Source organism: Centruroides vittatus, unplaced genomic scaffold (genome assembly GCF_030686945.1).
Source record: "Centruroides vittatus isolate TY-2023 unplaced genomic scaffold, ASM3068694v2 contig_2604, whole genome shotgun sequence".
NCBI lineage: Eukaryota > Metazoa > Arthropoda > Arachnida > Scorpiones > Buthidae > Centruroides > Centruroides vittatus.
Window position 1 is genome coordinate 526,310 of NW_027121655.1, and position 14,342 is coordinate 540,651.

The 14,342-nt window shown below is 28.6% G+C and overlaps 2 protein-coding genes across 3 annotated transcripts; both read left to right on the top strand.

Annotated features, from left to right (window-relative positions):
- Window positions 1-6,333: 6,333 nt before the first annotated feature.
- On the top strand, window positions 6,334-7,594 carry LOC136971582 (uncharacterized). The gene is made up of 3 exons (XM_067266049.1): window positions 6,334-6,555; window positions 6,698-6,806; window positions 6,933-7,594. The coding sequence occupies exons 1-3, from the start codon at window positions 6,361-6,363 to the stop codon at window positions 7,469-7,471; spliced, it is 843 nt and encodes a 280-aa protein (XP_067122150.1). The 5' UTR covers window positions 6,334-6,360; the 3' UTR covers window positions 7,472-7,594.
- Window positions 7,595-8,224: 630 nt separating this feature from the next.
- Window positions 8,225-13,821, top strand: LOC136971574 (draxin-B-like). Of its 2 annotated transcripts, none has more exons than XM_067266038.1 (7): window positions 8,225-8,328; window positions 8,643-8,842; window positions 9,430-9,472; window positions 9,557-9,617; window positions 10,156-10,205; window positions 10,285-10,456; window positions 11,121-13,821. In XM_067266038.1, exons 2-7 carry the CDS (start codon window positions 8,658-8,660, stop codon window positions 11,303-11,305), a joined length of 696 nt encoding a protein of 231 aa, XP_067122139.1. In that variant the 5' UTR covers window positions 8,225-8,328; window positions 8,643-8,657; the 3' UTR covers window positions 11,306-13,821. The 2 variants fall into 2 exon arrangements, with proteins under 2 accessions (XP_067122139.1, XP_067122140.1); XM_067266039.1 differs by having other exon boundaries at window positions 8,232-8,328; window positions 9,557-9,608.
- The last annotated feature ends 521 nt before the right edge of the window (window positions 13,822-14,342 follow it).

Sequence of the window (14,342 nt, forward strand, 5' to 3'; positions counted from 1 at the left end):
ATAATTATGATATGTAATCTATTTACTGTTGGGATTTGTTTGTTTGTCTGTCGACCGCTAATGATAATGATACGAGAACATTGATCAAATTTGAATCTGGATAAGTTCAACGAACTTGGATTTATGTTAAAGCGTGTTAATCTTGAAGCATTAACGCCTCGAAAGGCGGGTTTATATTGCTTCTAGATGAATAAACATATTTGTATATAAACACACAAGTGATAAGACTTAAAATAGAGTAAATTTTGTATGAATTCTCTACTGTTTCAGCAAAGAAACTGAATTAGTTTGCCCATAAAAATCCAGAAACACGATAAAAATTTTTTTTATGTTGTAAGTTTACGTGAATTTTTTTCAAACTTGTTTACAACATATGGAAATTTTCTGCATTCCTAGTTATAAAAACTCTTATAAGAATCAGCAGCCTTAACTTTATACAGATTTAAATACACGTTTTCTTATAATTCTACAAGAATTCCTGCCGAATCTATACAGATTTACGCTTATTGAAGTTATTGAAATTACTTAAACGTTTATTGAATTACTAATTAATAACAATTAAACTAATAAATACGTTAAATAGGGGGTTTAATCATTTCATGTATAAGCTCTAATTCTGAAAGTAAACACGGAGAGGAGAAGAAAGAGGAATATAAATTACAGGATTTATTTTGTCGTTTTAAGAAGAACCATTACAAAAATGGCAAATTTTTTTGAATTTTTTCTTTGTTTAGATTCAGAGAAGTTTTTCTTTAGTGAAAATGTCCGCATTTAATCACAATTCTACAACGTATGCCAGTGTATTTGTAACAATAGGTTCTAGTTAACAATGGTTAAGTTTCAATACATTATTCTCAATGTTTAGACTTTATAATTATTATAATTAATCCTTAAAATAATGACTTTCAAAAGGAAATTTTGATTATTAAATTGCATAAAATACGTTCGATTATTCGTGAAATTTCATTTATTTATTTATTATTATTATTATTTTTTTAAATTTTCCTTTTAACAATATAAGATTTATGTAAATTCTGTGGCGTGTTTCTGTCTAACATATCGTTTGGGATTATCTTAAAAAGATCGATAAAATTTCTATTTGATCAAATATTTTTGTTTCCTTTTCAATATAATTTATCAGAAAATACGAAAAAAAGAAAGAAATGAATAATTTCCTTTTTTTTTAAATTCTTATTTTATTTTATTTTTTTAAAAGAAAATAAAATCTACGAATTTAAAATCTTCTACTACGTATTATATTCGATTTAAAAATTAATTTTCTCGAATTATTGATTTCCTTAAGAACATGCACGGATAATCGAGAGAGTAAATTTTATTTTTTATTGATTTGCACGATTCGTCATGTCCTTGTGTGACTTTATAACTGGTTTTTCCACTGATTCTGTTTCTTGTAAATTGTAAAAGTTTTCATTGATTTAAGTTAAAAATTCGATCGAAATAACCTACTTTTACTTAATTTTTAACTTTTTAAACTCATAACTTCTTAATTCACTGAATTAAAGTTTATTTAACTATTTTTGTATAGCGCTAAATATATATATATATATATATATATATATATATATATCATCATTAGCATCATCATCGTCGACTTCCGTTTAATACTCTTGATTATACGGGTAACACGACAAAGTATGAAGTGAGTTGTACAATATTAGCCCTGTTCAGTTACATTTCCTCCTTTAAAAAGCTTATTATCATCATCATCATATATTATATCATTATATAATGCATCATCATCATCATCATCATCATCATCATCATCATCATCATTGCATATAAAGTGAATTGCACAACATTATCCCTGTTCAGTTGCATTTCCTCATTTAAAAGCTTATCATCATCATATATTATATCATTATATAATGCATCATCATCATCATCATCATCATCATCATCTGCACATAAAGTGAATTGCACAACATTATCCCTGTTCAGTTGCATTTCCTCATTTAAAAATCTTCATTATATGAAGAAAATATATTATATGATGATGATGATGATGATGATGATGATGATGATGATGATGATATCGTTATCATCATATAATATATCTTTACCACATTATGGAGAAGATTTTCAAATAAGGAAATGCAACTGAACAGGGATAATATAATGTTGTGCAATTGTGCAAGTGAAAGTGGTGATATAATATATCATCATCATCATCATCATCTTCTTCTTCTTCTTCTTCTTCTTCTGTTCATTATCCTCCCGGTTGTACAGGTAAAATGGCAAAAGAAAACGAAAGATTTACACAGGATCAGTCATAGTAATTGTCACTTCCACGTTTACAAATGTCCATTAAGGCAAACATATTAATTAATTATAAAGATAAATAATATAATATAAATGATATCAATGATAAAACGATTACATTTTCCGTTTATTCTCATTTCTTATCGATCAAAATGTTTCCATTTATTATAAACTCTGCTTCAATTTCCAAAGTGTAAAGACATGTAGCGTTAGAAAAATTTCCAGTTTGATTCCATAAAAACGCATTCAATCAAAAATTTTTGTAATAAACACATTGCAAGAAATATATATAAAAAAGTGTATATAATAATAAAATAAAAAAAGGTAAATAGAAAGGTTTTAGGATATTTTCTAAATCAATTTTCCCGGAAAGATATTGAAAATAAGCGAATGAACGACCAACTGAAAACATAACATTACTTAATAGATTTTTCCACCCGGGTCAAAATGTGCAATTCGGATAATTACACTCCACTTTCATCCCGTGTTTCGGAAGCTTCTAAAAGAAAAAGAAATTCGCAACAGATACAGAATTTTATAACATAAATATTTATTAAAAATAAACCTATCCAATGGAAGTAAGAAGAAGAGGAGGAGGAGGAAGAGGAGGAGAGAAAATGGAAGAAAACATAAAAGCTAAATAAAATTGCCATTGGGAATCAATATCAAAATTCAAAAAAACAGTTCAAGGTTTAGAGAAAGGTTAAAGAATATGAAAGAACAACAACCTTTAGACCTTCACCGATCGGTGACTCGTGAATCCAGGTTCAAAAATGTACAGTACCTTGCTCCATTTTATGACTTTCATATGGAATTTTTATTAATTAATACGCCGTTGATCTTTATTATTATTATTTTTTTTAAATTCCAGTTTGATCGAAAATTAATTTAATTACTGCTAAATGACTTTGGAATTTTTCATATAAAAAAACTAATTTATTTTCTATAAAAATAAAACTTTTTTTTTTATTACTTTAGTAAAGTGAATTTATGGTCGGTCGCATAGCAAGCGATAAAACGTGATTTATGTATTAAAATAATGTTTTAAAACTAAACATAAAGCATATTTAAGTATCATTATTTTTTATAGAATTACTTCGAGTGTAGCAACAGTTATTTATATCTAAAAAAAAAAATATTAAAAACGTACGTTAAAATTTGAAAATTAGTAAGCATCACCTCACTTAAAACTACGGTGAAACCTGTGTAAACCGAACTTCGTTTTGAACAGGTTTTACTGTATACCGAAGAAAATCAATTTATATAAACTTAAATCTTATTTAAATTAATACATTTTGAATTATTAAACGTTTATTCTGCTTCAACTCATCAGTCTAGAAGCACTCGAAACTTGAGTTTCAACAGAAATTTAATATATATAAAGTGCTCAAAATCCGGAAATTTGGCAAAAGATGTTTTGTCACGGGCCAAAAATTTAATCATTATTATTGTAACTTTCTTTTTGATGCCCTAATTCCGTCTTTATATATATATATGTGTATTTTTTTTTTTCTCTTTTCAACACTCAGATTTACTGCATGTAAGGCCCAGTTTCTCTCTATCGAACATCCAAAGTTTTATCCAGCAACCAAAAAATCCATATAAGCTGTATATTCCAAAACAAACTTTGTCGAGATTTTTAAAGTTTGGCCAGAACTGATATCAATTTTATAGAAATATATCTCCTCAGTCGTAAATTTAAAGTAAAAAAAATGTATATATATAATATATCTCTTAACATGTCTTTCCAATAAGAACTCGAAACATTACTTTAAATATATTTTATAATAATTTTTATGTCTTTTTATTATAAAATATTACTTTAAATGTGTTTTTTTTCTATAAAATGGTTGTAATTTTTGATTTTTTTATTACAAAATATCAGTTTAAATATAGTTTTTTTTTGTTTTGTTTTGTTTTACTATACAAAAAGTCTGTGTTCGGACATTTTTCTTTCATTACAAAACAAATTGAAATTTAAAAATTTGGATTATAAACGTCATTTTTCAATTTTTTTTTATTGAAAAAATGACTTTTCAGGCTTTTTTTTCTATCAGAAATATCATTTCTAAATATGTTTTATAATGGGAAATATGTTTAGTCGTCTTTTGTAGTATAAAAACATGTTTACAATCAATTTTTTTTTAACAGAAAAAAGCGTATTTAATACTATTTTTAAACCGGAAAAACATGTTTTGTATCATTTTTATACGTTTTAAAGTCATATTTTCTTTAAGAAAAAAAAAAAAACATATTTAAAGTCATTTTCTCCCGTTTGAAAAGCCTTCGAAAGTATGCTTTCTCCAAGGAGGAGAGAGGAAAAAAAACGTTTAAAATATAATAATAATTTTTTTTTTACTTAAATATTAAAGATAAAAGCGTGAATTCTGTAATGCCAAACACGTGTAATGAATTTTCCATTCCCATTCAGGAATTTTAAATATGAAATTATCGAGAGAAGATAATTTAGCAATGTTATTGATTTAAAAGAAAGCGGCCATTCGCTGCTAAGTTTACGTTCATTCATAAGAATTTATGAAACTTCATTCATTAAAATTAAAAAAAAAAAAAAAAAATGTATTAATGATAAGATTAATAAAGGTCAAAGGAAGGAAACCTTGAAAAGTTTATAGTAGTAGCGCGTTAACTAATCCTATATTTTGGGTGTTAACGACCGCTTTCGGGTTGATTTCCGATGGACTTTCGATCATATTCTCATCTGGACGACATTTTTAAGGTCGGAAGAGTGTAATTTTAATAAGATTCGAGCTTGATTTAAGGCTCGGTTAGCCATTTTGTCATAGAGTTTAAAGGGAAACAATCACGATTAACGCAAGCGTAAAAGATAAGATAGTTATTTTTAAGCCGTTTATCGATTAGAATATGACATAATATGATAAACACCGTGTAAATTGTTAAAATTTAAACATTCACTTTCCCTCTTAAACCATTAAAATCACGTGTTTATGAAGCATAGTTTTGTTTTAAAATGCAATAAATTGTGTTAAATATGCTCGACATCACACCCGGACGGTCATAAAAAGTTTAATTAAAATATATATTTTTTTGTTTCTAGTTAAAAAAAAACGGAAGTGATTGTAAGAAAATTTTAATAATTTTCCAACGTTTTAAGTGAATATAATAGCGAAAAATTGGATAAAGTTTAATTAAACTCGCCCTTTAATTTAAATTCTTCGTTACAGTTAAAGCGTGTATTTATGCTGTAACCACAAATAAATTATCCAATAATTCCACGTAAACTAAAAAAACAAACGTGCTATTAAGAGAATGGAGGAATTTAAAATGATTGTTTGTTTACATTTAACGAATAAATATTATTTTTAGACTGTAATAAGTAACATTTAAAGTTCGATCACGGCTCGACGATGACCGAGTTACCATACACTAAACATTGATTAATTTAAAAAAAAAAAGAAAAAAAAATGAAGTCACACCGAAATTGTGATAAATGAGGACAAGGAACGTACTTGAATGAGTCTGACCTGTTTTGTAATAGGTTAAAATATTTGAAAATAGTATGTGTATATACATATAAAAAAAATTACACGTGCTATAAAATACCCTTCACGTGTATCGGGCATGTGACTAGTATAAAAGTAGCAGTCCAATCACTGATAAGGAATCACGTGTAAGTTATCAGACTCGGCCAATCCCCCTGATGATCAAAACGTGGAAAGGCCTATAAAATCGTTTCCTGTTCGACTACTGACAACTGTTACAGATTCCCAGGCAAGAAAACCAGGTACTGTATGCGCAACACTCTGTTACTTTTGAAATTGGGTTAGTTTCAAAACACGTTTTTAAATCGTTTTTTACTTAATTTACAATAAGAAAATTCTAGAAAATATTCGAAAATTGAGTGTATTTACCGATAAAAAAAACGTGTAATTAACATTTTTTCCGCTAGAATAGAAGTAGAGATTGGAAAAGGAAGAGGGAAGAAAAAAGGTCAATTTTCTTCTCTAGCATAGGAAAAAATATGTATTTAACAAGCCAAGTAAAAATATAAATTATTATCTTTTTTTACAGAAAATTAAGCATATTTTGTGTATTCGAGAAATGCAATCGGATAGTTTAATTAGGAGCGAATCTGTTGGAATTAATAAAACTGGTGTTTCGATTCACCCCTGGTCTCTGTTAAAGTGGAAACATAACGAGTGTGATGTGTGTGGGAGTCTAGAAAGGGAACTTTTATTCGAAGATTGTCTACATACACCTAAATGTGACTCTCCGGAAGAGGTTAATAAACAAAAAGTAAGTTTACTTTTGAAAAATTTGGGTTTAAGTAATTAAGAAGTTCGATTATGAAGCGAAGAGAGTAGATTTTTGTTTTGTTGTTTTTTTATTTTAATTTGAATTAAATATATTATAAAACTATGTTTTCCTGTTTATTTAGCAAATATTTAATCTTCGAGATTTTAAAATATTAAAAGGAGAAGATATTACAGATGTTCCTACTTCGTATATTGTCAGTGACATTCAATCTCACGAACTTCCAGTCATAGGTAAGGAAGGTTACGGTTACTTATTGACTACGTATATAATAAAAATACATCACGGGATTCAAAACAGATATATTACTTGGAATTTAGAGTAAGGAAATTATTCATTTATTTTTCTTTTCTCTGCAGGTACGTATGTAGATCGGCGCATCGTACCTGGTTTCAGGTACCGTGTACGCCTTATCAATACAGAAAACTATCTGTTTGGTGGTGAAGCACTTTGGCTTAAGACTGTTGGAATGGGGTATGGCAAACGACTGACGTTTCACGATGGAAACCTTAATAAAAATCGTAGCTATTTTTGGTCGGACAGTTATGCTGATGGATATTGTTTCTCCATACAAGTGGTACGACCCGGAGATAAATATCAAATAGTATCGAGAAATAAAAATGTTACGGTTACGAAAACCGATAGCGAGCAAGAGGAGATATCCGAAGAAGTAACAGACAATGGTGTATACGTTAAAAAAATTCGGGTGAGATTTTGGTGTTCGGAAAACAACACCTCGGATGTTTGTTATTGTGGAGTAGCCACTGTTATCAAATCTCCCGAATCTTTAATGGCTTCTGTGAAAGCGATAATATGCCAAGAGTATCCGTTTACAAATTGTACTTTGGTGCCCTCTTACAAACCAAAAACGTCTTCTTGGGAGAAATTCGAATGTTAACCCATTCGCCATGTGCCAAACAATTTAATAAAAATACACCTGTACATAGGCCCCCCTTTATACATGTTTAAAAAAACCTCTGTTACATTATCCTAAATGACTTTATTTATGTAAAAAATTGAATTTTTTGTGTTATTTAGTAATAAAGATAATAATAATAATATTATTATTTTTTGTGTGTAATATTAATACATTATTTTTAACGTAAACACTGAACGTTAAAAGGTTCACCCGTTACGGAGGGAAAGGCAATTTAACTTGTTCAATAACTTAAACGAGCCAAGGCATGATGGAAATTTGCATGCCTCAAAGGACAGATCCGAATAGCTTTATACACTACAAAGACTTCAGAAAAGTAATCGATAAACAGTAGACAGATTAGTGGCGTTGGCTGTTGAAGTACGTTCTTCTTTGCAATTACACCCCAAAACAGTTTCATTAATTGCAACTAATTGTCTGAGGTACATTTTTATGGCAACCCCAAAAAGAAAAAAGCGACTCGGTGTAATGTTCGGTTGACAAAAATTGCCACGATAATATATACAAGTAAATCGCGTAAAGGAAATAGCATTGGAAATAACGTTCGTCCCCCTTCAAGTTGTTTTCACTCGATAACATTAATGATAAAGAAAATGAAGCCTTGGCAGGGGTTGGGAATCGAATGAGTCATGTACCATCTGTGGCGCTTGGCAAGGCGTTAAATCCTCTTCAATTAACTAGAACATCAATTAAAATCGGCACATCCGTTGGTTGTTTCGCATCTCCTTTTCTTCGATCTCCGTGGACCTCTATAAAAGGGAGCAGACCTCGTGATCACGCCAGACAAGGAGAAGCAGTTGACGTAGCTGCAGTGCTTGGTAAGTCAATGCGTTTTTGCCTTTCTTAATATATTAATAATTGCACTTACAACCGATTAAAATATTTGAAATTTTATTCGAAAAATTATTTAACGCTCGAACAAATTATCAAATTTAATCTTCCGCCATAAATTTCAAGATGTTTCCGTGATAATATTGTTTTGAATTGTATAAATTTAAAAGCAAAATGGCGGATTATATATATATATATATATATATATATATATATATATTATAATTAATAAAATAAATAATATTTAATAAGTTACCGTTTATATATTTTTGCATGAGTTTGCTATTTTATTTATTTATAGTAAAGTCGAACGAAAATGAAGAAAGCTGTGTCGACTTTGGGGATTTTAATATTGATGATAACACTGCATATCGGATTGGGGAAAAAGCACCATCATCACCATCATCACCACCATCATCATCACCACTCCAAGAATCGTGAATTAATCGAGGAATACAAGCGTACTTACTCCGGAAAAAATAGACATAATTCACCAAACAGGTCGGGATACATATATATATATTTTATAAAAAAGAAACGTTATATTCTTTTAGTTTTTAGTTATTTTAAAAGCTAATAGTCCGATGGATATTTGAGGAATGTAAGCCCGTTTTTAAAATTATTGGAAAGTGAAAAAGCAAACAGCGAAACGCACTCGCTGGCCTTTATCTGGCCAACTGTGTTATCCCCTATGGGAATCTCTGGCTACTTTCAGTTACCGTTTCATTGATGGCTTTTACAGTGAAACATAGCTTGGCGCTAATGCACAAGTTCTCAATAAACTCCAACAGAATCTAATTTAATGTATTCGAAGCTTTTACGTTGGGTAGAAGCTTCGATATTGTTGGGGAATATTATGCTTTCCGCTACATAACCTGGCGCCCTGGTGCATCCTGGGGATACAAAGCAGCGACATACAGACGACGGTTCGATTCTTATTGGCGACTGCGTGTCTACTTTTTTCTAGAGGAGAAATAATGCAAGATTTAATTTCTTTTTTCCTGTTTTCTTTTTAATCTTTGTTGCTCGTTCGACTCTTCCGAAATGGGATAATTTCCTCTCTTTTTTTCTCTTTTTCTATTATTTAGCGAAAATGACTTAGTCGGAGATGGAATCTCGCCTTCGGAAAGAGTACGTATTTTTATGTAGTAGATTAGAATGAATGTTTTGAATGAAATACTGTGAATTTTACAAATACAAAATTCCTCCCCTTAGGGAACGAATGCTATCGATGCGAAAAGTGAAAGTGAAAAACATAAAATAAGAGGTAAGCAAGGTAAGAAAATATAAAACAAGATTGGCGACACTTCAGCTTATTTCCTATATCATACCTCTGTACCATCCCTAAAGCTTACTTTTACAGCAACATGATTGATTTATGTATGAAAGGTTAGGATGATTCATTCAGTAACACCATTAGCATTCTATATATACATATATCACTCTCTCTCTCTTTCTCTCTCATCAATTAATAAAACACCTGCTTCAAAATTAGAATATACATCAATTAAATTTTTCAAAATTAATTGGTTATTTGATTAATTTAAATATTAGAAAAATTTTAAAAAATATTAGATTAATAATTGATTAAAAAAATATATTAAATATAAATAATTCAATGTTTAATTCTTACTTCACTGATAAAATCGTTAAGTCTTTCTCGCATTAACTCTTTCGTAATTAACCGTCTTCATGCCAAATCCCACTTAACGATCGCCTTGCATCACTCGCGATAAGTTTTCTAATTACAAAAGAAAAGATTAAAACACGAATTTTTTTAAAATTATTATTATTTTTTCCCTATCCGAAAACAGAAAATCCCGACAATCATATCAATAGGAAGCTCACCGATGACGTAGCAAAGGTAATTATTCCTAATAAAATCGAGTGTAGTGTTTATGAATGATTATAATATACTAAAAAGGAAACAATACTTTACTTAGAAGTATATAAATTCGAATGTGACCGTCAAAGGGAAAGCATTATCTGAATTACAGCAACAGAAAAAAACAAATGCTCCAGCCACTACATCTATACCGAGTGCAAGTAAATCGGTGACGACTGTTCGACCCAATTCCACCTCCACTTGCAAAACGAACAAGAATTGCCTACCAGGTAAGTCACGTATATTATTAATTCTTATATTATTTTTAAAAAAAAATATATATATATATAATTTTATCGTCCTCTTCTTAAATAAGATTGCGTGTTAATGTATATATATATATATATATATATCGAAGTATGTTCTATCGTATGTAATTTTCTCAAGCGGTTAGGTTGATGTATCTGAAAGAAATTTGTCTGCAGTAACGTTTTTTAATGGTTAGGTCGAATCGTCTAAACTACATGTAATTTTTCTTAGCCGTTAGGTTTTATGACCTGAATTACATGTGATTTTTGTAACGATTAGGTTGAATCGGTCTGAATTATATACAATTTTTTTCTAATGGTGAGCTTAAGACATGTTATTTTTCAATGATGATCTACGTATAAGCGCAATCTTACCTTTCGTTTAGGACGAAAAAATTATAAATTAAATCAGCATTAATGTTTAAAATAAATATTTGAACTATAAAAAAATTATTTTAATGATAATTACTAAATTATATTGAAGTTTTTTTAAAGTGCAAACAAAGTTTAGGCTCTTAAATAATAATGAAAAAGGAAATTTTTACTTAAGGGTTAAACTAAAGTTGAATGCAAATTTTATTTTTTAAACGCTTCTAGTGGCAAACCAAAATTGAATTTACTTTACTTTTTTTTTTGTTATTGTAAGGTTCCTGTTGCCAAATTCGAAATGGAAAAGAAAGAGTTTGTGTACAGATGAATGTTTCGGTGGGTAAACAATGTTGGAATTCATGTATGTGTTCGAAAGGACTGACTTGTTATTATAAAGAAGGGAATTCTAATCAATCTAAAAATCAAACTGGAATATGCAAAGAGGAAAACCACAAACCGTAAGGTAAAATAAAAAAAAAACGATTATTAATATATATATATATATATATATATATATACATATATATATATATAAAAATACAGTATATACGTTTTTTATTTTAAACAATTTCTTTTACGTGACGTTTAAAATGTGCCAAAAAATTATTATTCGATAAATACGAAATTTACAACTTGCAATTCGGTCTTTTCAACATATTTTATTTTTTATGCCAGAAAAAAAGGGAATATATTTAAAAAAAATACTGTATCCGAGAATATTTTAGGCGTTAAATTTTACAATCAATTCTTGTATCGATGACAATACGGACCAAAGAAAAGATTCGAAACAATGAAATGATCCAACGAGTAAAAATTAAATATAATTTTATTAGATATATGCAAATTTAATATTTCTCTAAAGCCAATTTTGTGAATTACATCATCATCGAAATCGTGTACAATTGTTGTAATGTCAAGAAAATGGATATTATCGATTTTTTTTTTCCTTTTCTTCTTCTTCTTCTTCTGACACATTGCCTTTCTATCTTCTAATCTCTAGAGTTTTGCCCTTTTAAAAAAGAAAAACCAAAGGCAAAAAGATGTATTTCGTTATATTAAGTAATTACTTAATACTTTATAAAACCTAATTCTGATGTTGTAATGGAAATTGTTGAAGTGAAAAGTTCCGAAATTTCGCATAATTTGAATTATTTTTATAGTACATTTTCGCGCAAAAATAATTGTGGGATGACGTAGTGTTGCCAAAAAAAAAAAAAAAAAAAAAAATCATCGTAAAATTTGTGATACGTCGGCGTGTGAATATTCGTTTTACTCATTTCTATTTATTTATTTTTAATGTATAAGATCTATAATATTTTATATTTAATTTAAATTTATATTTGTTTTATTAAAAAAATAATAATAAAATATTGATTTTTTGTGTTTGGTAATTATATTCTGGCAACTTTCTATCCTAGCGAGCAACAAAACAATGTAAGTAGTTGCATCAAGTCGAAAAACTTTTTTTTTTCTTTTTTTATTTACGAATTAATAATAATTTATTTTTTGTTATAATGTTTTAGTTTAGAAAATTGTGGAAATCTCGAGATGTTTTACTATTTATTTATCGTGCTATATTAGTGTTGCCAGATTCTTGGTGCGGGAAAAAAATGAGTTCTTCCCGAAAGATATTGTGACATGCAATAAATGTGTATTTTTATTCTGCCAGCGACGGGAATACATTTAAAATGTGGAAAAAGTAAAGGAACCGTTTTTTAGAATAAAAGTCCTCGTGTCGCTAAATGTCAATCGAAAAAAATCCGAGACAATCTCGGAATACCGGGAAATCTGGCAACTCTACGCTATATTGTCTGTTGTAATTGTACATTGCATAATGGATAGGTCTAAAAGTAGGAAAAAAATAGTGTCGAAACGGTAAAAAAAAGACAACGAAAGTTTCGACATTTTCATCATTCAATTTCTAAAAATTAATCATATCTTGCTTATTATCCAAGATTACAAACAGTTTACAATGCTTATGCAGTGGTAAGGAAGAGAAAAAAAACAAGAGTGCATTGAATAAGAAAGTCTGAATAGTTTTTTAATTAGAACCGCGATGCAATTAAGTCGTAAAATTTCTTTTTCTATTTTATGTGCAGTTTTTTTTTCCCTTTTATTCGTTAAATGTACATGTTGTACTTTAAAATTATTCTTTAGAGAAGAATGCGACTTTTAAAGTAGCTAATAATAAGCGTTTCAGCAAGGTTTTAACCTCTATTGTGGCATTAAAAAGAGTATGTAACCAAGAAAAAGAACTGTTTAACTGCCACTTGAAAAACACGAGAATAATTTATATGTATAATTCCTTTATCCAATTAGTTATTCTTGCATTACTGGGATAACTTGCATGCATGTTTACCAAAACTCTTGATGGTAATGAATAATTACATTAATTTCGATCACAGTGTCTGGCTTCCTTTCAAACAAACAGATTATAATATCAAAATCCTTTCTGGCTTAGGGATTAAAATAAATTTGAATATTTAAGTATAACTACTCTTACAATTTAAGTAACTTAAAGAATGTCGGGTAAAGTCAAGAAAAGACGGAAAAAAAATTTCCTGTATAATCTGCAAAAGCATTGTAATCTTACTAGAATATTAAATAACATATTGTTCATAATAATTAGCGTATATATATATATATGTATATATACATTTTCTTTTATAACTCGCTCTCTTTGTATTTAAATTGGATTTAAACATTTAATGTGTAGCTGCACCTATTTTATAGAATATTCTTCTGCTCGCACTTTTGATAATGTTATCTATTATGCAAATCTATTGTTTTAAAGTGCTCAATGATGTGATTGTTCATACTCTAAATGTTATGCGAACAAAGAAATCTTGTAAAGGAATATAAATTTTGCACCACTGTAATTGTCTTTTTTGCATTTTGCACAATTTTGTTAACTGCACCATGTGCCAAATCGACCGAAACAAAAAAAAAATATTAATAAAAATCGACAGAAAAAACAACTGAATGAAAAAATTTCCTTTGTGTTTGTCTCAGTTTTAATTCTTCTCTATCGCGAAATAAGATTAAAGAGAGAATTAAATAATTTAAACAAGATCAAATTAAATTTCCTAAGGAATAAAAATATTCTTTTAATTATTTTATAAAATTTATCAATGTTTGTTTAATGTACTTCTATTTATTCGCTTTCTAGTTTGAGTATAAAATTGCATTATACATTAGTTTTAGTTGGTTTATTACCTTTGTAAACACTCAGACAATTTAACCAATGTTTCAAATTCTCGCTAAACTTCTGATATTTCGTTGTCATAGTAATGAGCTCGATATTTAATGCTTAAAAGCTTAAAGACAAAAGTAGTACTTGGTAATTTAATGAAAGTTCGCGGAGCCATCGTAAACAAGATGGGTCATCTCCTTCAGCAAAAGTGCTTCTTTGACTTCTTCTTTTGAATAACATTAAAGGATTTAAAGAACTGTCGAAATGTCATGATTAAGAAGGAAATTAAAAATTTCATTTGAAAAA

Excerpts from the sequence above, each read along its gene's own strand:
- LOC136971574 (XM_067266038.1), top strand. The coding sequence starts at position 8,658 with ATGAAGAAAGCTGTGTCGACTTTGGGGATTTTAATATTGATGATAACA. Across the intron at positions 8,843-9,429 it reads AGACATAATTCACCAAACAG|CGAAAATGACTTAGTCGGAG; the intron begins GTCGGGATACAT and ends TCTATTATTTAG. Across the intron at positions 10,457-11,120 it reads GAACAAGAATTGCCTACCAG|GTTCCTGTTGCCAAATTCGA; the intron begins GTAAGTCACGTA and ends TGTTATTGTAAG.
- LOC136971582 (XM_067266049.1), top strand. The coding sequence starts at position 6,361 with ATGCAATCGGATAGTTTAATTAGGAGCGAATCTGTTGGAATTAATAAA. Across the intron at positions 6,556-6,697 it reads AAGAGGTTAATAAACAAAAA|CAAATATTTAATCTTCGAGA; the intron begins GTAAGTTTACTT and ends CTGTTTATTTAG. Across the intron at positions 6,807-6,932 it reads TCACGAACTTCCAGTCATAG|GTACGTATGTAGATCGGCGC; the intron begins GTAAGGAAGGTT and ends TTTTCTCTGCAG.